General features: G+C 37.8%; 1 protein-coding gene across 1 annotated transcript in view; it reads left to right on the forward strand.

The window, feature by feature from the left end:
* LOC124554918 (protein unc-79 homolog) overlaps window positions 1–22,666 on the forward strand; it is an 859,177-nt gene that overhangs the window by 340,270 nt on the left and 496,241 nt on the right. Inside the window, exons 22-23 of the mRNA XM_047128608.1 lie at window positions 15,855–16,056; window positions 19,650–19,847. Coding sequence (XP_046984564.1) covers window positions 15,855–16,056; window positions 19,650–19,847 — 400 coding nt within the window. The remainder of the gene's footprint in view (window positions 1–15,854; window positions 16,057–19,649; window positions 19,848–22,666) is intronic.

The raw sequence follows: 22,666 nt of genomic DNA on the forward strand, positions 1-22,666 counted from the left end.
ACAGAACTGATTAAACATTCAAACTACCCACCATGTAACAATTTTGAAGAAATATTTGACTAAGTTTATAACTCATCATCTTCAGATAATGAGTTGAAGTCCTTTAGTAAGTGATCTTTTATAAATTCTGGACTTCACCCCTCCCTTGCCATGGGAGCATCAGATGATCGATTTACGGATCTCAATAGCAGTGTGTTCCATCTGGTGGAGTTAGATATAGTAGTGAAGATTTTTGGACATTAAGCCCTTGTGGTGCACATCTATTTCATTATTGTGATTTGAGACTTTCTCGGCGTATTCCATTCGTGAAATCTTCTCGGGTGATCAGCCGAGTAAAGGCGTCGTCTTCTCGCAACGTTTCGAAGGGTTTCGTACCCATCATCTTCAAGCGAAGTTATTGTTAAATAGGTAGATGAAACTTGGGGCTACAGTGCAATGTTTTAAAATTTCCATGCATCAATGCAACCTGGTGCTGGGCAAACTAAAAGTGGCCCACAAAAAAGACAAAGAGAGACCATCTTTGTTATTCGTGCAGGCCCCTTTTACTTTACATAACACTGAGTTGCCCTACTGTCATGCTGCTGCAGGCAAATTTTAAAATATGGTTCTGTAACCACAATTTTATGTATCAGCAATTTTCTTTAAATGAGTAGAGCACATCTTCATTACCTATTGCTTGGAATAGTATTGACAATATTCACTGAATAGTAAATTTTGACTAGGAGCGATGGGTATGCCTATGATCTTTTAATGTTGTAGCACCTGATGATGCAGTTTTAGGCTTTGAAACTGGTTGTGTTTTAATAAATAACAATTTTACCAGCTAGTAGTGGAATTCTTCCTAACTGTCATCAAGGTTGGAGTCAGAGTCTTTTGAGCTAGAGGTGTCATTCCTACTCCTCTTCTTTGCTGGTGGAACTTTTATCTTCTTCACTTTTTGCCTGTTCAATTCCTTGTGTTTCTGTTGGGCCTATTGCTTTATCAGTTTGAATTTTAATTTTTCTCCTAGAATTTCAGATTCTAGCAACACTTGTAGCAGCACCTTGTTTTGTGATTTTCTTTTCCACCTCCACAATCGGAGAGATTTTATTTAGGTCTTTTGTTGGTGATTGAGCTACCTCTGCACCCACTAGCTCCCCTGGATGTCTTGAAAACTGTTTGAAGGAACACTTCTAGGTTCTCCTCTGGTGGCAGGAGATGCTTGTTTCAGTGTTGGCTGTGCTGATTCTGTGGTAATGAGGTGGACATGCTCTGGAAAAGCTGACATACCAAAATGTATGGTCCCAGTTGTCCTAAATCCAGATAAGGTGTTCACTACAGTTGCTGCTTTTGCCCAAGCAGATCCCAACAGTTTGCTGAATTACAGCCTAGTTATTTCTCTGCCAGGGTTATTGTAGATGAAACTGTTAGAAGCAGAGTATTAAAATGTCTTCAATGATTTGAAGGAACAGTGGACAAGAGGCTGCAGGAAGTGGGTTATATGACCTTGTCAGACTTGACAATATAATGTCATTAGCCTCTGCACACTGTGTACACTGACTATGTTGGTATGCCAGGGATCAAGCACCCATATACATAATCTTGTGGGTGTGTCACACCCACAAAATTTTTAGTTTGGAGCAATTACAACACTGAGCTGGAAGTTAAAATTTTTAACATCTGAAACATATCAGTTTGTTTCGGATGCCTTTGTGCAAAGGCAAACAAGCAATACACTACCCTGCTCTTTGCCTGTCTCTGGCCAAGTCAGAGGCACTCCCCAGAATAACAATCACACCATACTGTGAATGGGATCCCGTCTTTTCTGCTTGCTTTCATGTTCCCTTACAAATAACACACTACTGTATGCCCACTCCACTAATCAGCAATTGTTTTAAAATATCTGCTTAGCAATACTGAGCAATAATAAAGAATAATCCAAGATATAAGGAAGCCGATTGTTGCAGACTACCTCAATAGTTTTTTTTTCCTCCCAACATAAATGCTGCGAGGTTTAAGATTTCAGAGAAATTGTTTTCATGTAATCTGGATTGCTATCATTTTGTTTGTTGAGACAATGGCTTTGAAGGTTGAGGGAGCTTATATTGTAGACTGAAGGGGTATTACCGCAATCATAGCTAGTATAAAGAAGAGGGTCCCCTGACAGTATGTGTGGAGCAAAAACTCTTTGCTGGGCAAACATTTTCACAGTTTTCAAACATTGCGTGATTACTGGATGCATGTGGAAAGCTGAAACACAATACTGAGTATTGCTTCTATACATACTTTTGAATTCAAACAGTTTTCTAGTCACTATGGATATGAAAGAAGGTTGTATACATGGAAGAACCCTGGAGATACTAAAAGGTATCAGATTGATTAGATAATGATAAGACAGAGATTTAGGAACCAGGTTTTAAATTGTAAGACATTTCCAGGGGCAGATGTGGACTCTGACAACAATCTATTGGTTATGAACTGTAGATTAAAACTGAATAAACTGCAAAAAGGTGGGAATTTAAGGAGATGGGACCTGGATAAACTGAAAGAACCAGAGGTTGTACAGAGTGTCAGGGAGAGTATAAGGGAACAATTGACAGGAATGGGGGAAAGAAATACAGTAGAAGATGAATGGGTAGCTTTGAGGAATGAAATAGTGAAGGCAGCAGAGGATCAAATAGGTAAAAAGATGAGGGCTAGTAGAAACCCTTAGGTAACAGAAGAAATATTGAATTTAATTGATGAAAGGAGAAAATATAAAAATGCAGTAAATGAAGCAGGCAAAAAGGAATACAAACGTCTCAAAAATGGTATCGACATGCAGTGCAAAATGGCTAAGCAGGGATGGCTAAAGGACAAATGTAAGGATATAGATGCTTATCTCACTAGGGGTAAGATAGATACTGCCTACAGGGAAATTAAAGAGACCTTTGGAGAAAGGGGAACCACTTGCATGAATATCAAGAGCTTTGGTGGAAACCCAGCTCTAAGCAAAGAAGGGAAAGCAGAAAGGTGGAAGGAGTATATAGGGTCTATACAGGGGCGATGTACTTGAGGACAATGTTATGGAAATGGAATAGGATGTAGGTGAAGATGAAATGGGAGATACGATACTGCATGAAGAGTTTGACAGAGCACTGAAAGACCTGAGTCGAAACAAGGCCCCCAGAGTAGACAACATTCCATTAGAACTACTGACAGCCTTGGGAGAGCCGGTCCTGACAAAACTCTACCATCTGGTGAGCATGAGACAGGCGAAATACCCTCAGACTTCAAGAAGAATATAATAATTACAATCCCAAAGGAAGCAGGTGTTGACAGATGTGAAAATTACCGAACTATCAGTTTAATAAGTCACAGATGCAAAATACTAACACGAATTCTTTACAGATGAATGGAAAACCTGATAGAAGCCGACCTTGGAGAAGATCAGTTTGGATTCTGTAGAAATGTTGGAACATGTGAGGCAATACTGACCCTACGACTTATCTTAGAAGAAAGATTAAGGAAAGGCAAACCTAAGTTTCTAGCATTTGTAGACTTAGAGAAAGCTTTTGACAATGTTGATTGGAATACTCTCTTTCAAATTCTGAAGGTGGCAGGAGTAAAATACAGGGAGCGAAAGGCTATTTATAATTTGTACAGAATCCAGTTAGCAGTTATAAGAGTCGAGGGGTATGGAAGGGAAGCAGTGGTTGGGAAGGGAGTGAGGCAGGGTTGTAGCCTATCCCCGATGTTATTCAATCTGTATATTGAGCAAGCAATAAAGGAAACAAAAGAAAAATTCGGAGTAAGTATTAAAATCCATGGAGAAGAAATAAAAACTTTGAGGTTTTGCTGATGACATTGTAATCTTTCAGAGACAGCAAAAGACTTGGAAGAGCAGTTGAACGGAATGGACAGTGTCTTGAAAGGAGGGTGTAAGATGAACATCAACAAAAGCAAAATGAGGATAATGGAATGTAGTCGAATTAAGTCGGGTGATGCTGAGGGAATTAGATTAGGAAATGAGACACTTAAAGTAGTAAAGGAGTTTTGCTATTTGGGGAGCAAAATAACTGATGATGGTCGAAGTAGAGAGGATATAAAATGTAGACTGGCAATGGCAAGGAAAGCATTTCTGAAGAAGAAAAATTTGTTAACATCGAGTATAGATTTAAATGTCAGGAAGTTGTTTCTGAAAGTATTTGTATGGAGTGTAGCCATGTATGGAACTGAAACGTGGATGATAAATAGTTTAGACAAGAAGAGAATAGAAGCTTTTGAAATGTGGTGCTACACAAGAATGCTGAAGATTAGATGGGTAGATCACATAACTGATGAGGAGGTATTGGTTGGTTGGTTTGTTGGGGGAAGGAGACCAGACAGCGAGGTCATCGGTCTCATCAGATTAGGGAAGGATGGGGAAGGAAGTCGGCCGTGCCCTTTGAAAGGAACCATCCCGGCATTTGCCTGGAGCGAGTTAGGGAAATCACGGAAAACCTAAATCAGGATGGCCGGACGCGGGATTGAACCGTCGTCCTCCCGAATGCGAGTCCAGTGTCTAACCACTGCGCCACCTCGCTCGGTACTGAGGAGGTATTGAATAGAATTGGGGAGAAGAGGAGCTTGTGGCACAACTTGACTAGAAGAAGAGATCGGTTGGTAGGACATGTTCTGAGACATCGAGGGATCACCAACCTAGTATTGGAGGGCAGTGTGGATGGTAAAAAATCGTAGAGGGAGACCAAGAGATGAATACACTAAGCAGATTCAGAAGGATGTAGACTGCAGTAGGTACTGGGAGATGAAGAAGCTTGCACAGGATAGAGTAGCATGGACAGCTGCATCAAACCAGTCTCAGGACTGAAGACCACAACAACAACATGGGTATGTTCATCATTTGTTTGTCATCATCATCACAGATGGATATTACTAACACCGACAATCTGAAAAAATAGGGAACCTGAGAATGTGCCTTCTGCCAGTTCCTGTACTAAATCAGCAACAAGTGTCAAGAAACTGTCAGGCAGGTCATACCATGAAGGATGGAAAAACACATTTCCTTGGTTTTATTTTGACAAAGAACTGAACAAAGTGTTCAGCAGGGTGTGTAAAAACACTTTTGATTCCAGTGTAGTGCTTCTGTCAGCTACTGCTACTTCTGCAGGAAGGGATTCATGTAATGCATTTGTTCAAAATGGATTTCCCCAAGAACAGGTGGTGTCCCAAGATGAACTTTTGACACGTTGCCGGATTTTAATCTTCTTTTTAATTTGGTTGGTGGTACCTGGCATTGTCTGGCAGCTATATCGGCACAAATTGTATGGTTCTTCACAGCACTATAGGCCTTCTGCAGAGTTTATTCACTTGAACATCCTGTTATAGGACTTGCCTTTCTTTCGTAATGTGTCAGCATTTTTCTGCACAAATAAGAATGCAATATATTTATCATGAACCTGTGCTGACATTTAGGTAATTTCAGTGGAAGTTCAGGAGGATGACTGTACATTATAATACTAGTATGTACCAAACTGTAATAATTAACTGTCTAATGTCAAAAATAAAAGATTATGTAATATAACTAAAAATAAAATCAAAATTTAAAATAAAAGACTAATTATCGATAGAAACTGTCAAAATAATAAACAACATTAAAGGACTAAATTTAGTTATGTCCTCTGTAGTTTTTATTTTTGAAATTATAACAGTTAAAGATTATGCTCAAAACCTCAATTTTGCTTAAAAGCACTGAACAGATTGTTCATTCTAGCAGTCCATCTCTACTGAGTTCCCAAGAGAGATGGATCAGGCACTCTTGGCGTCCCTATTATTAGCAGAAACTTCTAACCTCACATCTAGGGTTCTAAGATATGTGACTGAATGAATACTGGATGCTAGTGAGGCTAAACAGGATGATGGTATGGAAAACATTTATTGGAGGTGGAGAGGAACTTTCATGTACCTGAATTCAAGTTTACATAGTTTATCAATGGAAAAATTGCAAAAAAACATAAGAAACACTCAGCTCATCCACTATATTGCTACAAGACTGCCAGTGGCGCATTCAAGCAGGTTAATTAGAAACTAACAAGCTGGTCCATCTCACCCAGTACTCCATCTCTCCCAGAATTATCCTCCATAACTATCCTACATAACAAATGGCCATCACCAGCAACAGAAACTTGATAAATGTCCCCTGGACTAGATTATCCAAGACCAAAAACGATTTTCACGCATTTGAAAGGTGTTTTTGAGCAAAACACCACAAAGTATAAAGGTACTACCAGACAATAAATTCAAAATTGCGATAGAATCCTGGCTATAAATAAAAGCCTTCTACCATGTTGAGGAATTCATATGCAATAGTATAAGATTTATTTACTTAATTATAATGCAAACTCAGTGCTGTACAGTATAAGCTATGTAATTTTCAAGTGTAAACTGACATTTATAGAAGTTAAATCTATAACATTAAATACTGCTATCTGTGAAGACATAACTTATGCTTGATAATGTCTCATGCAACAGCAGTGTTGTGTTCAGACTAATAAAAGGATTTATTTGATTTGAAAACCAAACATGAGCTCCTCATTGATCTTTCTTATGCCACTGGAAACATGTTCGTGTAGCTGAAGCATGAACTTCTTACATATTCTGTTGTTGTTGTGATCTTTACTCCAAAGACTGGCTTGATGCAGCTCTCCATGCTACTCTATCCTGTGCAAGCCTCTTCATCTTCAAATAACTGCTTCAACTTACACCTTTTGAACTTGTTTAATGTATCCACCTCTTAGTCTCTCTCTACAGTTTTTACCCCCCGCCCCCCGCTTTCCTGCAGTACTAAATTGGTGGACCCTTGACACCTCAGAATGCGTCCTGTCAACTGATCCCTCCTTTTAGTCAAGTTGTGCCACAAATATTTTTCCTCCCCAATTTGGTTCAGTACCTACTCATTAGTTACATGATCTACCCATATAACCTTCAACATTCTTCTGTAGCACCACAGTTCAAAAGCTTGTATTACATTCTTGTCTGAACAGTTTATTGTTAATGTTCCACTTCCAGACAAGGCTACACTCCCAACAAATACCTTCCAGATGAGGCTTCCTAATACTGGAATCTTCATTTGATGCTAACAAATTTCTCTTCTTTAGAAATGCTTATCTTTCCATTGCCAGTCTTCTTGCTACATCCTCTTTGCTTCAACCATCATTAGTTATTTTTCTGCCCAAATAGCAAAACACGTTTACTGCTTTAAGAGTCTTTAATGTTTATCTTTTGTCCTTCTTTCAACACATTTGTCCATTCCATTCAACTGCTCTTCCAGTTCTTTGCTGCCTCTGATAGAATTACAATGTCAATGGCAAACCTTAAAGTTTTTATTTCTTCTCTTTGAACTTTAATTCCCTACCCAAATTTTTTCTTTGGTTTTCTTCACTGCTTGCTCAATGTACAGACTGAATAACATCAGGAATAAGGCTACAACCCTGTCTCACTCCCTTCTCAACCAGTGCTTCCACTCATGCCCAATGACACTTATAACTGCTGTCTAGTTTCTGTACAAGTTGTTATTCACCCTTTGCTCCCTATGTATACCCCTGCTGCCTTCAGCATTTTGAAGAGTGTATTAGAGTCAGCATTGTCACAACCTTACTCTAAGTCTACAAATGCTACAAATGTAGGTTTTGCCTCTCCTAAACCTACCTTCTAAGATAAATTATAGGGTCAGTTCTTCTGTAGAGGATTCATGTTGGTATTTTACAACCATGACTTGTTCACACTTGTCAGTACCTGCTCCCTCTGGAATTTGATTTATTATGCTCATTCCTGAAGTCTGATGGTATTCTGCTCATCTCATAAATCTTGCACACTGGGTGGAATAGTTTTGTCATAGCTGGCTCCCCTAAAACTATCAGTAGTTCCAATGGAATGTTGTCTACTCCAGGGGCCTTCATTTGACTTAGATCTTTCAGTGTTCTGTCAAATTCTATTCAATGTCTCATCTTCATCTATGTCGTCTTCCCTTTTTAGAATATTGGCTTAAAGTCCATTTCTGTTGTACAGTCCCCTTATGTACTCCTTTCACTTCTTTGCATAGTGCTGGTTTTCCATATGAGGTCTTAATGTTCATACAGCTGCTTCTCTGACCTCCAGAGGCCTCTTTAATTTTCCCACAGACAGTAAAATAGACAGAATCTATCTTCCCCTAGCAATATATTCCTCTATATCATTACATTTGTCCTCTATCCATTTCTATGTAGCCATTTTGAACTTCCTATCAATCTCAGTTTTTAGATATTTGTATCCCCTTTTGCCTGCTTCATTTGCTGCATGTTTATACACACACACAAAAAAAAAAAAGTTTTGCATTACCTCAGTTCTGAGAGTTATGGAACCTGTACAGAAAACTGCAATAGAGATCAACATAAACATCATTTCTGCCCTTTTTATTGCTCATAAAAACCACGCATTGCATGTTGTACCACCATACAGCAAGACCTTCAGAGGTGGTGGTCCAGATTGCTGTACACACCAGTACCTTGAACAGGCATTGATGCATGCCTGTATTCATCATGGCATACTATCCACAAGTTCATCAAGGCACTGTCCCACTCCACAATGGCAATTCGTGGTAGATCCCTCAGAGTGGTTGGTGGGTTATGTCATCCATAAACAGCCCTTTTCAATCCATCCCAGGCATGTTCGATAGGGTTTACATCTAGAGAATGTACTGATGACTCTAGTTGAGTGATGTCATTTTCCTGAAGGAAGTCATTCACAACATGTGCATGATAGAGGCGCGAATTGTCATCCATGAAGACAAATGCCTCGCCAATATGCTGCTGATATGGTTGCACTGTCAGTCGGAGGATGGCATTAATGTACCGTACAGCCATTATGGCAACTTCCATGACCACCAGCAGCGTACATCAACCCCACATAATGCCACCCCAAAACAGCAGGGAATCCCCACCTTGCTGCACTTGCTGGACAGTGTGTCTAAGTTGTTCAACCTGACCGTGTTGCCTCCAAACTCATCTCCAACAATTGTGTGGTTGAAAGCATGTGCAACACTTGTCGGTGAAGAAAACGTGATGCCAATCCTGAGTGGTCCATTCAGAATGTTATTGGGCCCATCTGTACCACGCTGCATGATGTCATGGTTGCCAAGATGGATCTTGTCATGGACGTCGGGAGTGCAGTTGTGCATCATGCAGCCTATTGTGCACAGTTTGAGTCATAACATGATGTCATGTGGCTGCACAGAAAGCATTATTCAACATGGTGGCACTGCCATCAGGGTTCCTCCAAGCCATAATCCTTAGACTGTGGTCATCCACTGCAGTAGTAGCCCTTGAGTGGCTTGAGCAAGGCATGTCATCAACAGTTCCTGTCTCTCTGTATCTCCTCCATGTCCAAACAACATTGCTTTGGTTCACTCCAAGATGCCTGGACACTTCCCTTGTTGAGGGCCCTTCCTGACCCAAAACAATGCGGACATGATCTAACTGTGGTATTGACCATCTAGGCATAGTTTAACTACAGACAACACATGCCATGTACCTCCTTCCTGGTGGAATGCCTGGAACTGATCAACTGTCAGTCCACCTCTGTCTAATAGGTGCTGCTAAAGGACGGTTATTTACATCTTTGGGCGGGTTTAGTGACATCTCTGAACAGTCAAAGGGACTGTGTCTGTGATACAATATCTACAGTCAGCACCTATCTTCAGGAGCTCTGGGAACCAGGGTGATGCAAAATGTTTTTGGTGTGTGTATTTTATCCTTTTATAAGTTAAAATTAGTATCTCCTGTGGTATCCAAGTCCTTCTACTAGGTTTTGTCTTTTTACCTATTTGCTCCTCTGCTGCCTTCACTAGTCCATCTCTCAAAGCTACTTATTCATCTTCTCTGGTATTCGTTTCCCTTATTAAGTTCAGTTGTTTCCTAGTGCTCCCTCTGAAGCTCTCAATAAACTCTGGTGCTTTCAACTTATCCAATTCCCATCTCCTTAATTCAATACCATTTTGCAATTTTTCAGTGTTTTTCTACAGTTCATAACCAACTAATTGTGGTCAAGATCACATCTGCCCCTGGAAATGAATCAGTTTACAATCTGCTTTCAAAACTTCTGTCTTACCAATACAAAATCAGTCTGAAACCTTTCAATGTCTCCTTGTTTCTTCCACATATACAACTTTCTTTTACTATTCTTGAACCAAGTGACTGCTTGTTAAATTGTGCTCTGTGCAAAATTCAATCACATGGCTTCCATTTTCATTTCTTCCCTCCATTTCATATTCACCTGCTATTTTTCTCTGTCTTTCATTCCTACTCTCGAATTCCAGTCCCTCATCATAATTAAATTTTTGTCTCCCTAACCACCTGAATAATTTTTTTTATCTCATAATACATTTCTTCAGTCTCTTCATCACGTGCAGAGCAAGTTGGCATATAACCTTCTACTACCATAGTGGGTGTTGGCCTCATATCTGTCTTGGCTAAAATAATGGAATAACTATGCTGTTCATAGTACCTTACCCACATTTCTGTTTTCTTATTCATTATTAAATCTACTCTTGCATTAGCAGTATTTAATTTTGTATTTGTAACCGTGCACTCATCTGACCAGAAGTCCTGCTCATCCTATGCCACTGAACTTCATTAGTTCTCACTATATCTATATTCGTCCAATTCATTTCCGTTTTTAAGTTTTCTACTCTTCATACCCAGTTAAGGGATCTAATGTTCTATACTCCCATCTATAGAATGCAAGTTTATTTTTTCTGGTGGCTACCCTCTGCTTGGAGATCCAAATGGTGAACTATTTTACCTCCTGAATGTTTTAGCCAAGAGGATGTTATGATCATTTAGCTATACAGTAGAGCTACATGTCCTCAGCAAAAGTAATGGCTGTAGTTTCCTCCAACTTTTGGTGTTCACAGTACCAGTACAGAAAGGCTATGTTGGCTGATGTTACTGAATCAGTCAGTCATACAGACTGTTGGCCCTGTAATTCCTGAAACCAGTTTAAGAAATTTTGGGAACCACATGTTTGTCTGGACTTTCAACAGATACCCCTTTATTGTGGTTGCACCTAGTTTACAGCCATCTGTATAGTTGAGGCACACAAGCCTCTCCACCAAGACAAGGTCCCTCAAACATGGGCCACACAGTATTGCAAATTACAACGCTCTGATAGAGCCAGATATGCCCATAATTTTGTGCTGGATAGAATGAGATCTGTTTGTGGTATTTTTTCAGGATCCTACCAATCATTTTGATGGATAACACAGAATATAATAGGAAGATTATACACAATACATCTTCTACCACCAATTTCTTCTTCTTTTTCTTCATCGTAATCATCTTCATGTTCCATTTCTTGGTGTTTGTTTGTTTGAAAAGAAAATGTTGTTTTATTATTTGCACATGTGGACTATCTGTCCTGGCAGTAGGTTTTCACAGGTGCTGCAGCTCATTGGAAAGGCTCTGTTCAATACAAATGGCTTGTGCTCTGTGCACCAGGATGATGTGGACAGTAAAGTGCTACATGAGATGGTGGGACTTCCAAGCATGGTCAGTTATGAATTAGATTTGTAACAGTGATGTTAGTCCAACAATTCACAAGCATCCATACATTGGATCCTGTCATGATTTATTAGTCATAGTGAATTGCCAAAACAGTATGTAAATATAATGTATTGAGTTCTGTTGCTCTTTGTGTGTTTTTCATGTTATGATGAGGGAAGTACAAGCTCAGGTATGTACCTACACAGATGTAATTGAAAAAGTCTTGTGTCTGATGATGAATAGTAACAATCAAAACTGGTAGCAATAATAAAGAAAACAGCTAATGATGGTTCAACATCATTTGCAGCAAATGTTTGGCATTTAGGGAAAAGTCTTTTTAGGCAGAAAGCCCTATTGTGCTGTCTGCATTCTGGTTTATCAGTATACCCAAATTGGTAGAAGTTCATTTCATTCCTTCATGCATTCCCTCATTACATGTTGATCAATTCTTGATTTTTTAAAAGGTTTTTATATTAAAACTCCATGTCTCATAGTCATAAATCAAAATAGGTAATATACACTGATTGTAAACATTCAGTTTGCACATTTGAAGACATGGTAAAAAAAGTATGGTGTTTTTGCAATATCAGTTTCTTCAATAAACTAGTATTTACATGACAAATCCAGCTTCAGATAATAACTGCCATCATCAAAGAGGATATAATACTGATAGATGGCTTTGAAAAAGATATTATACATAGACAGTGCAATGAAAAAAGAGAGTAGATGCTACCTGTGAAAGTGCAATTGTAGTATATGTGAAAATATATAAGCTTAAGAGTAAATAAATGTATAAGGGGCTTACCAGAAAATGTTAAGACTCAACACTGAAAAATTGTGTGTGTGTGTGTGTGTGTGTGTGTGTGTGTGTGTGTGTGTGTTTGTGTGCACGCACGCGCACGCACGTGCATGTGTATGTGAGTGTGTGTAACTTTTTGTTGTGTGTTGTGTATGTTCAGGGGGAGGGACAATGTCAGCCATCAGTTAGAGTTACTACACCTGATGCCTGAGTCAGTCTGGCAGGGCGAGTCAAACAAATAATAACTATTGCCTGCCATTTCATGTGTGTTGCAAGTGATCTGTTGTCAGAAAACTGGCCACATACCAACTTGTAACTACATTTTATTGTCATGTCTTTCAGTTGAAGAATATCTTATTGAATTTCTGTGCAGTTCTATTATACCAAAGTCAACCTAACTTAAATTTATTAGCTCTGCACAAAAGAAAAGTTCAAAAGGACACTATAACAAGTAAAACTAGTACAAAATGTTGTGTATTAGGCACATGCTGACTAGTGGACACATTAAACTGCTGAAAAAAAGAACAGTGTTTTGCAGGATGTGGAATTCCTTCAAACAAGAATAACAGTGCCCATGTAGTACCAGGGTCAGACAGCTGGCTGAAACCAGATGTCAATAGCTATGAAATTCTAAATTCTGACTGAAATATAAATCACAGTAAGGTGGAACGTTGTTGGTAGAGGCATTTTATAACATTTTTACAAAACAAAACAAAAAGATAATATCTAGTGATATTACAACAGGTTCTGAATGCAAAATAATTTGGTGAAGACAAGTGTTAAAGGTGGATCAAATGTGGCCATTGAATGCTTTTATAGACCTTTTGCCTTGGCAGCATTAGTGACAGAACAGTTGAGGGAAACTTGGAGAATTAGAGTATTTTACATGATTGTCCTGGTCATATTATAAATCTACATGAAGATTTTAACTTACCTGCCATAGACTGTGAGACTGAAGTGATTGAGTTGGGTAGTAAATACAGAGAATCATGTGAAATTGTTCTAAGAGCTTTATCTGAAATTACCACCATCAGTTAATCAGAGAACTGACTCATGAAGAAAACATCTTACACCTGCTGGAGACAAACAGATCCAGAATTTTTGACTCGTCATAGAGCATGGAATCAGTCACCATAAGATTGTTACAGCACCACAAATATGGCTGTAAATAGGAGTAAAAAGAAAGGCAGCAAGATCTTTGTGCTTAACAAGAATTACAAGCTACAGAGTCCAGATCACCTCAGTGGTCAGCATCAAAATTTCGTCTTCAGCACTAACAACATTGAGTGTCAATGGACACAGTTCAAGAGCATTGTACAATATGTTTTAAACAGGTAGGTACTGAGCAAAATTGTGATGGAGGAAAGGACATGCTGCGATTCAACAGCCATGCTAGAAAACTGCTATGAAAGCAAAGAGAGCAACACTGCAAATTTAAATGTAGCCAAACCCTCACTCACAAATACAAACTAAACAAAACCAAAATCATGAAGAGACATGAAGCATTTAATGAGTTTTAAAGTAAAATTCAGTCTAGTGACTTGATAGAAATTCTTAGACATTTTAGTCTTATGTTAAAACAGTAAACAGGTTGAAGCCATCTGTCCAGACACTCTGTGACCATAATGACATTGAAATGGGGAATGACACAGAAAAGGCTAAAGTATTAAACATCTTTTCCCAAAACTGTTTCACAGATAAAGATTGAACTGTAGTGCCACACAAATGACAAAATGGCTGATATTGAAATAAATGACCACAGGATAGAAAAGCAATTGCTCAACGGAGGAAAGGCCACTGTACCTAACAGGATATCAGTACGATTTTCCATAGAGTACAGCAAAGAACTTACTCCTCTTCTAGCAGCAGTGTAGGAGTCTTTGTAGGAGTGGAGTGTTCCTGATGATTGGAGTATAGCACAGATCATTCCTGTTTTCAAGAAGTGCCATCAAACAGACTCACAAGGTCTATTTCTCTGGCATTGACCGGTTGTAGAAGTTTGGATCACATCTTATGTTCACATATTATGGCATTCCTGGATACTCTAAATCTCTGTAGTGTCCAAAATGGTTTCCAAAAACAATGATCATGTGAAACCCAGCTCACTCTGTTCATCCACACGAATCAGAAAGCAGTAGATATAGGTTCCCAGGTATATGCTGTGTTCCTTGACTTCTGGAAGGCATTTGATACAATTTTGTACTGCTACCTAGTGAATAAAATAGGAGAATATGGTATCTGAGACCAACTGTGTGATTGGAGTGAAAAGTTTCTAGCAAAAGGAACACTGAATATCATTTTGAATTGAGAGAAGTCATCAGACATAAAAGTAACTTGAGACATGCCACAGGGGAGTGTTATGGGACCACGAGGCTTTTTGTGGATGCTGCTGCTGTATATAGGAAAGTCATGATGCTAGAAAATTGTAGTAAAATACAGGGAAAACTGCAGAGGATTGATGCACAAGGAGTGGTAATTGACTTTCAACATAAACGAATGTAACATATTGCAAATACATGAATAGAAAGACCCTTTATTGCATGATTACACAATTGCAGAACAATCACTGGACTCAGTTACCTCCGTAAAATATCTAGGAGTATACGTATGAAGCAGTTTGAAGTGGAACAACCTCACAAAATTAACCATGAGTAAGGCAGATGCCAGACTGAGAGTCATTGGAAAAAATCCTCAGTAAAAGTAGTCCCTAAAAAAGTAAGTAGCTTACAAAACACTTATTTGACCAATATTTGAATATTGCTCTTCAGCATGAGATATGTACCAGATAGGGCAGATATAGGAAATAGAGAAGATCCAAAGAAGAGTAGCATCCTTTGTTACAGGTTCATTTGGTAAGCACAAAAGTGTCACAGAAATGATAAATGAATTTCAGTGGCAAATGCTGCCAGAGAGGTGTTCTACATCACTGTGTGGTTTATTGTCAAAAGTTCCAAATGTGTACATTCCTAGAAGAGCCAACAAATGTATTGCTTATGCCTCTGGATATCTTGCACAAAGATCATGAAGATAAAAATCAGAGAAATTCAAACTCATGTGGAGGCTTACCACCAATTGTTCTCCCTGTAAATTATTTGCTACTGGAACAGGAAAAAGGGAAAGTGATGATGGTACACAACACACCCTCTGTGACACACTGCAAAGTGGATTGCTAAGTACAGATGTAAATTTAGAGAAGGGGATTTAATAATACAGGTAATTGTGGTGATTGTTAAGTTTCCTTTCAACTGTGCTACACAGGATATATCATGATATTCATCTTCAGTTCTTTTACAATGCCATTTTCTTCAAATACTTACACAAAAAAGAAATACCAAGTTCTGAAAATGAGTATGTTTCTGTCAATCCAGTACCACATGGCAGGAAAATAATTTGTGTATCATTATTTGAATAAATATTAATTACAATAAAATTAATGTAATGTGAGAATCCATTAAGATGCATTTTTGTAACAGTTAGCTAATGGTAAATAAAATTGTAGCCATTTAAAATAATTTTTTCAGGCACTTATTTTCTGCCTGGAAGCACAGTTTGACTCTGTGATAGTGGACCGTCCTGTTGTACTGCAGTCTTTATACCAACTTCATAATACACTTAGTGACAGAAGAATCTTAACATGGGAATTTTTCTTAAATCGATTTGATGCTTTATTTTTGGAAGCACAGATCAATCTTGAGAAATCAGGAGACATTTCTTATCTTCGAGGTACGTTTTTCAATCATATTGCTATCTTACAAATGATTTTAAGGTAGCTCTTTAAAAAAGTCTTTTTGAAGTAAAAGTGTCAGTATGGGAGAGCATTCTGATAAGCTTCCCATACACGGGCCCCAGGTTAAGTAATACTAGGTGTTCCTACAATAAAACACATTTATGTGTAGAAATGTTTTTTAATTACCACCTTCATTACCCATCAACTATTTGCTTATGCTACATTAATTTTGACAAGTGAATGAGTGAAACTGTCCACTCACAATATAGTGAAAGTACAATATAGCGAAAGTGCTCAGTAGTTGATAAACACATAAACAAGAACCTCAACACAATAGCTCAGCATACAAACTTTCATAACACTACCATATTTTGGTTATATTAATTTTTTATAAACAAATTTGACAGAAACATTTGTGTTCTGAGCCATAACAAAAAATTTTATTCACATGATGCTTACAGTTAAATGAGTCTCATATATTCTCTTTCATTAACACTATTGTATTATGTTTACATTAATTTTTTATATACAAATTTAATACAAACATTTATGTTCTGAGCCATAATAGAAAATTCTATCTGCATGATGCTTACAGTTACACCAGTCCCACATATTCTCTTTGATGAAAGTTCAAACACATTACTGTCCAGTAGATAATCCCAATAAATATTTTAAAAAGTAGTGTTGCTGAGAAACCATGTAAGAGTTGTTTGGATACTGTGTTCTATATTATAACAGTGAATAAATATTGAATGGTGAGTATCAGCTATATGAAACCGCAATTATCACATTATATGATAGTCAGATCTTAACGTTGCCTGTTAAATGTTTTCTGGTTACATTACTCATTGGACAGATTCATCATACATTATAACAACCTTTGCTGCATTGTGACTTTGATTTTTATCATCCATTCACTACATAAACTCTTTCATTACAAACCACATAGAAGTGCTTACTTGTTCCAATAATCTCTGTATCATTATCTTTGCAGGTGATCACTAACTGTGCATATTACCAGCTCATGAATAGTGTAGAAAGGTGGTGAGATAGTTGATTCTGACCATGCAACAACCTAATGTTTAGCATGGAACCTGATTTTAAGAAGATGTGGAAGTAGCATCCTCAGAGTCTTTCATGGTGGCATGTCAGAATAAAATCTTCTCAGTTTTCCATCCATGTCAATTTGAATAAAATTCTCAAACTTTTGATGGCTATCACTGCCATTGTCATCAGGAGTAAAATTACTGACTATGGGAACTGGCACTATTTTCCACAATTAAGACTTCTGGCACCAATCAGACAGGGCCGAATTGATGTGTGGACGGATGGTGAGTTGTGCAGCTCATAGCAGCTCATACCGAATGATGACAGGTAGTGCGAGGGGACAGCACCACATCTGGAACTGCTGATCCTACCTCCCTACAAGCGTTAAGCATCCATTGTTGATTCCTTTCAACATCCAAAGCCCACCCCATGCCCTACTCAGTGTGTACCCCTGGTCTCCGTTAAAATTGTCAAAGTTCATCCTGATCTCAAGTGCCTCTTTTATAATGGAATCTTAGTATGTTGACGCATCAGCCAAGACTCTTGTGTTCTCAAACTGTATTTTGTATCTGTTCTCCAGACAATGTTCAGCTATGAGCTGCACAACTTGCCTTTCAAGAACACTTCATTTTGGCCCTCTCTGATTGGTGCCAGCAGCCATAACCATGACTATATAAGCAGAATATCCTTACAGCACCGGCAGTCAGTAGTTTTACTCCTGATAATGATGGCTGAGATAGTCACCAACAGCTTGAAAATTTTATTAAAATTGGCATGGCTTGAAAACCAAAAAGATTTTGTTCATGTGGAAGTAGCATTTGGAACTGCAGTTGCAACAGCAGTAAATGTTGCAACATTTAGCCAGCTGCCAGCCAACAGCAACAACAGTAACAACATCATAAACTGTTGCAGTAGGACTTAGCCAGCCAATAGCATCAGATATTACAACGGCTGCAACAAAAAGAATACAGATAGCTTGTAGGAGTCATATCACATCCCACTTGCCCTCTTTTTTTCTCTTCTTCTTTTTTTTCCCCAAAATGGAAAAATTAGGAAATTGACTTACATTATTTTTTTTTCATTTTGAGGCAAATTCTACCAAATGAAGTAGAAATAATGGTCATGTTCAGGAATTAAAGTTTTTTTAATGGCGTTTTTGACTACTATTCTCACAGAACACACATAGTATCATCTAGATTCAAGTTTAGTTAGTGTATCAAGCAGCAGAAGCAAATTTAAGCAGCATGGGCTGCACATCTTGAGGGCTTAGCACACATTTTCCATATAAGTAGTGCGGTACATCTTGCAGGCAAAAGGTAAAATACCATATTCTTGCCCTAGATGGGCCAATCAAGCCCAACTGACCACTGTGTTATCATCTGCCAGTAGTGTCTTTGGATGCAGTATGGAGGAGCATGTGTTCAAGCACACCGGTCTCCTGGTCATCGGTAGATTTCTGGATCTTGAAACAACTATTAATCAGTTGAGCAGCTCCTCAGTTGGCCTCATGAGGCTGAGTGCACCTTGTACCAGTCCTTCCACCAAGGAAATATCCTTGCAGTATTGAGAATCGAACTCAGGTCCTTGACATGGCACTCACTTGCCCTGTTCACTCAGCTACAGAGGCAGAAAAGGTACATCTTGTACCAAATCATTAATCCTTGACTTTATCATACTTCCAGCTCTGAATGGGAAAGTGAATGCAAAACATGAATCATCTGACTGAATATTAAATGAAGTTCTAGGAATACTGGAGGCTCATAAAAAACAACTTCATTGTGATCTCTGTTTGTCAGCTACATTACTGTTAAGTACCTTGCTAGAATGTGATATCGTATTCATAAATCAACTTATGACTGTAGTCTATATCATTCTCTGTATTACCAAGCATCTGGTGATCTGGTAGTTGAGTGATGCAGGATGTAGTAATTAGATCAGTAGTTAGCAATTCTTTCTCCTCATAAGTGGTAGATATGCACAAAAAAACTGTTTGGTTCAATGCTTTCCTCTCATCATCTGTGTAAAATGTTTGTAATTTTTTTAAACTCAATATGTTTATCTAGTTGGCAATAGAGGTGAACTTGGTACTCAGATGGAGACTATTTGGAATTCGGTTCCAAAAAGCTGTGTTCAAACCTTGTTTATTGTAATGTGTAAAATCTTTCTTGACAATATATCGTGGAATTAACAACTAGTAAAGTGCAGGTTCAATCAGTTGTTGTTACGTGACAATATTTCCATACTATCTGATGCTTTATTTTTACTAAAACCATTTTACCATTTTATTTCTATTAAGTTTGGTGGTGAAGATAAATTTTGAAATAGAAACCCTACAACTAAAGGAATTTGTTTCTAATACCATCATTTTTCATTTCTATTTAACCATGTTATCCATATCTGCATCTGTTAGCTGTTTCCTATATTTCTTCTTTAGCTGCAAGTAATGTACTGAATATGTTTCCTTTGTCTTATTTTCAATGTTAATTTCAGCCACCAGTTTGTATAGCATATATAACTGTAAAAATTGTTTTCTTCTGCACAGATTTAAGAAATACAGATTTAAACAGTGAAGCATTTATGCGAAAGTTGCACCGTGCTCATGAAGCTCTTTCACAACAATGTGATGGCAGTACTATGAGTACAATGAAAACTCTGAGTGCCAGCTTTGGTGCAAAGTGGCCTTATAAACGTACAATGTCCGCACCTGCATCAATTGTTTCAAGAACAGACATTAAGCAAGGTAAATTCATGATGTAAAACAGTTCAGTCAAGTTGTGAATAAGGTTTCTCTATTGGGATAAAACACACATTTTTGTGATACAGCTAGTTTTGCTACAATAGGAGTCATATTTAAAATATATAGAAGAAAATCTGTATCAGACTCAACAATAACAAAGCAAAGTAAATGAAATCAAAACTTGCTCTAAGTTTTAAAAATCAAGAAAATTGCCAGAATTCAATATGGTAATCAAGCAGGGAGTAATTAACAGAAAATTTGAATAGAAGTAGATGAAGAATAAAGGGAGTCACCTGATTTGTTATTATATTGGAGACATTTTACTCTGTGTAGTCAGTTCTGTATATTACTTTGTGTTAGTTTAATAATGAATGATTAGATTTCCTCTTGTAATTTTGTATTAATTGTATGTTGAAATCATTCACAGGGAATAGACATATACTCCCACCTTCACAAGTATGGTGTACCTATTACTGTATCAGAAGTATTTATTTCGTATCCTGCTCATAATCAGAAATTGATTTTCTTAGCTTTGTCATAGGGAGAAGAATTTTCACCAAAGAAATATTAGTCTTTCTGCTTTCATTTTTTTATCAGCATTGTTGCTGTGAGAATAGCATCAAATTGAAAAACAACACATTTAGAATTTTTTCTTTTTAACTATTACAAAAAGTGACAATTGTTTAACACAATGAAACATGTTTCATTACAGTGCTTTTAAATATGCATGTATTTCTGATTTATCTACACAGCATTAAGAAATTCTATGAGCAAGAAATGGTGAGTTTACGACTGTGTTGTTTGTATATTTAATGGCAGGTTTTAATTATTGTTCGGCAGTACTGTTGATGTTTTAGTTTATTGTATAAAGTGAATTTGAAGGGATCTGAGAGTTCATTCTTGTAAACACTTCCAATGTCATAAAATTTCTACCATAATCCTGCAGAATGGACACATTGCATGCTGGATCTATAGTTTGTCTATAGTTTCAGGTGGTTAGTACTAAGCATTGACATTCTTAGTGGTAGAATGGAGTTTAAACTTTGAGTCATTTCTCCATCCAAGTCTATACTTGTTTGCCATTCAATTAATATGGTTCTTATATCAGAAATGCAATTCTGATGTTGAACTCAAATAAGGTATTGATAATGCCATCAGTATTCTCTGGAACATGTTCAATTTGTTTACATCTGGTCAAGAAGGGTATGTTTTGTGAGTGACTACTGCTCAATGGTGTCAGAATATCATGTCCCTTTTCACCAGCACTCACTAATCCCTACACCCATCTGTACTGTCAACTTCCACTGACCACAGATGTGATGATGACTTGTTGTGTCTCCATATTAACATCAATCTGCATTCTATAACTATAGGACGTTAAAAAAATAGTAAACTGTAGTCATTTCTGAGATGAAAGCCCTATCTCTCCAGTCTTCTATGGTTGTCTTTCATGAAACTGTGGTAAATCATACAAGTGCCTATTGTGATGAAATGCATACTAACTATCTACTGACTAATCATATCACATTGCCATGCAGGGTCAAATGATAATTTCTCATCATCATAATGTGACTACATCATAAAGTTTCCAAATGGCAGAAGTGATTGTAATTCATTGGTCGTTTAATTTATTTCTCATTGAAACCATGTGATCTTATGTAGACAAGATCACATATTTCATATGTAGTGATATACTCCTCCCCATTCACAAAATGTATGTTGTTGTTAGTGCTGCAAATAATAAATGTTATCTATTGTTCCTTGGAAACTTATAACACATTCTCTGATTAATGCACAACCGATTTTACCCCAACTGGTAATAAATAATAATGCATACTCATATTGTGATTTAAAATATATAAAAAGAAGAAGAAGGATTAGAGCTTTACATCGTATTGATGGTGAGGTCAGCGGCAGCAGTTAGAAAATGTGGTTTTCCACTAACAAATATTTTAATCTGCGTTGATCTACAGGTGATAGGCAAAATAATATGAACACTTGTACTTACTTGGGAATAGTTTATTAATAAGGGGTTGGACCCCCATTTGCCTGTAATATGGGTGCAGTTCTTCTCGGAATACTGGCATATAATGATTGTACAGTCTCCAGTGGAATGTTATGCCACTCTTTGATCAGAAGCTGTTCTAACTCATGTTGTGATGAGGGAGACAAAAATCTGTTCCAGAGTCTACACTCCAATACCGCCCACAGGGGTTGGATAATGTCCAAGTCCGAGGACTGTGCTGGCCGGGGGAGACGATGCAGTTCAGTTGCATGCTCCTCATACCACAATTGTATTTTCCTGGCTGTGTGAATGAGTGCATTATCGTCCTGAAATATGGCATCATGATTGAGGAACAACATTTGAATCATGGGGTGCACCAGATCACCTAAAATATTCACATAATCGTTGGCTGTAACACGGACTTTGAGAGTAATGATGGGACCAGCAGAATACCATGATGTGACTGCCCACACCATCACACTTCCACCTCCATGCTCAACCATCAGAATCAAGGAGTCAGGATTGTACACATTTTTGGCATTTTTTAGATGTAAACCCATCCTGATGCTGGAAATAATGAAACTGTTGAATCATCGGACCATATGACATGTTTTCAATGATCAGCCATCCAGGATTTATGCTCCTGTCAACATGTTTTACGCTTCTTTGTGTTGGCTGTCATCACTAATAATTCTGATATAGCAACTCATTCATGAATATTTGCTTTATGGAGTTCATGGCAGACAGTGTCAATAGATACAGGGTCTCAAAGATGGCTATTGAGCTATGCAATCACTTTAGCCGACATAGTTTTGTA

This window comes from Schistocerca americana, chromosome X (genome assembly GCF_021461395.2).
Source record: "Schistocerca americana isolate TAMUIC-IGC-003095 chromosome X, iqSchAmer2.1, whole genome shotgun sequence".
NCBI classification, from domain to species: domain Eukaryota; kingdom Metazoa; phylum Arthropoda; class Insecta; order Orthoptera; family Acrididae; genus Schistocerca; species Schistocerca americana.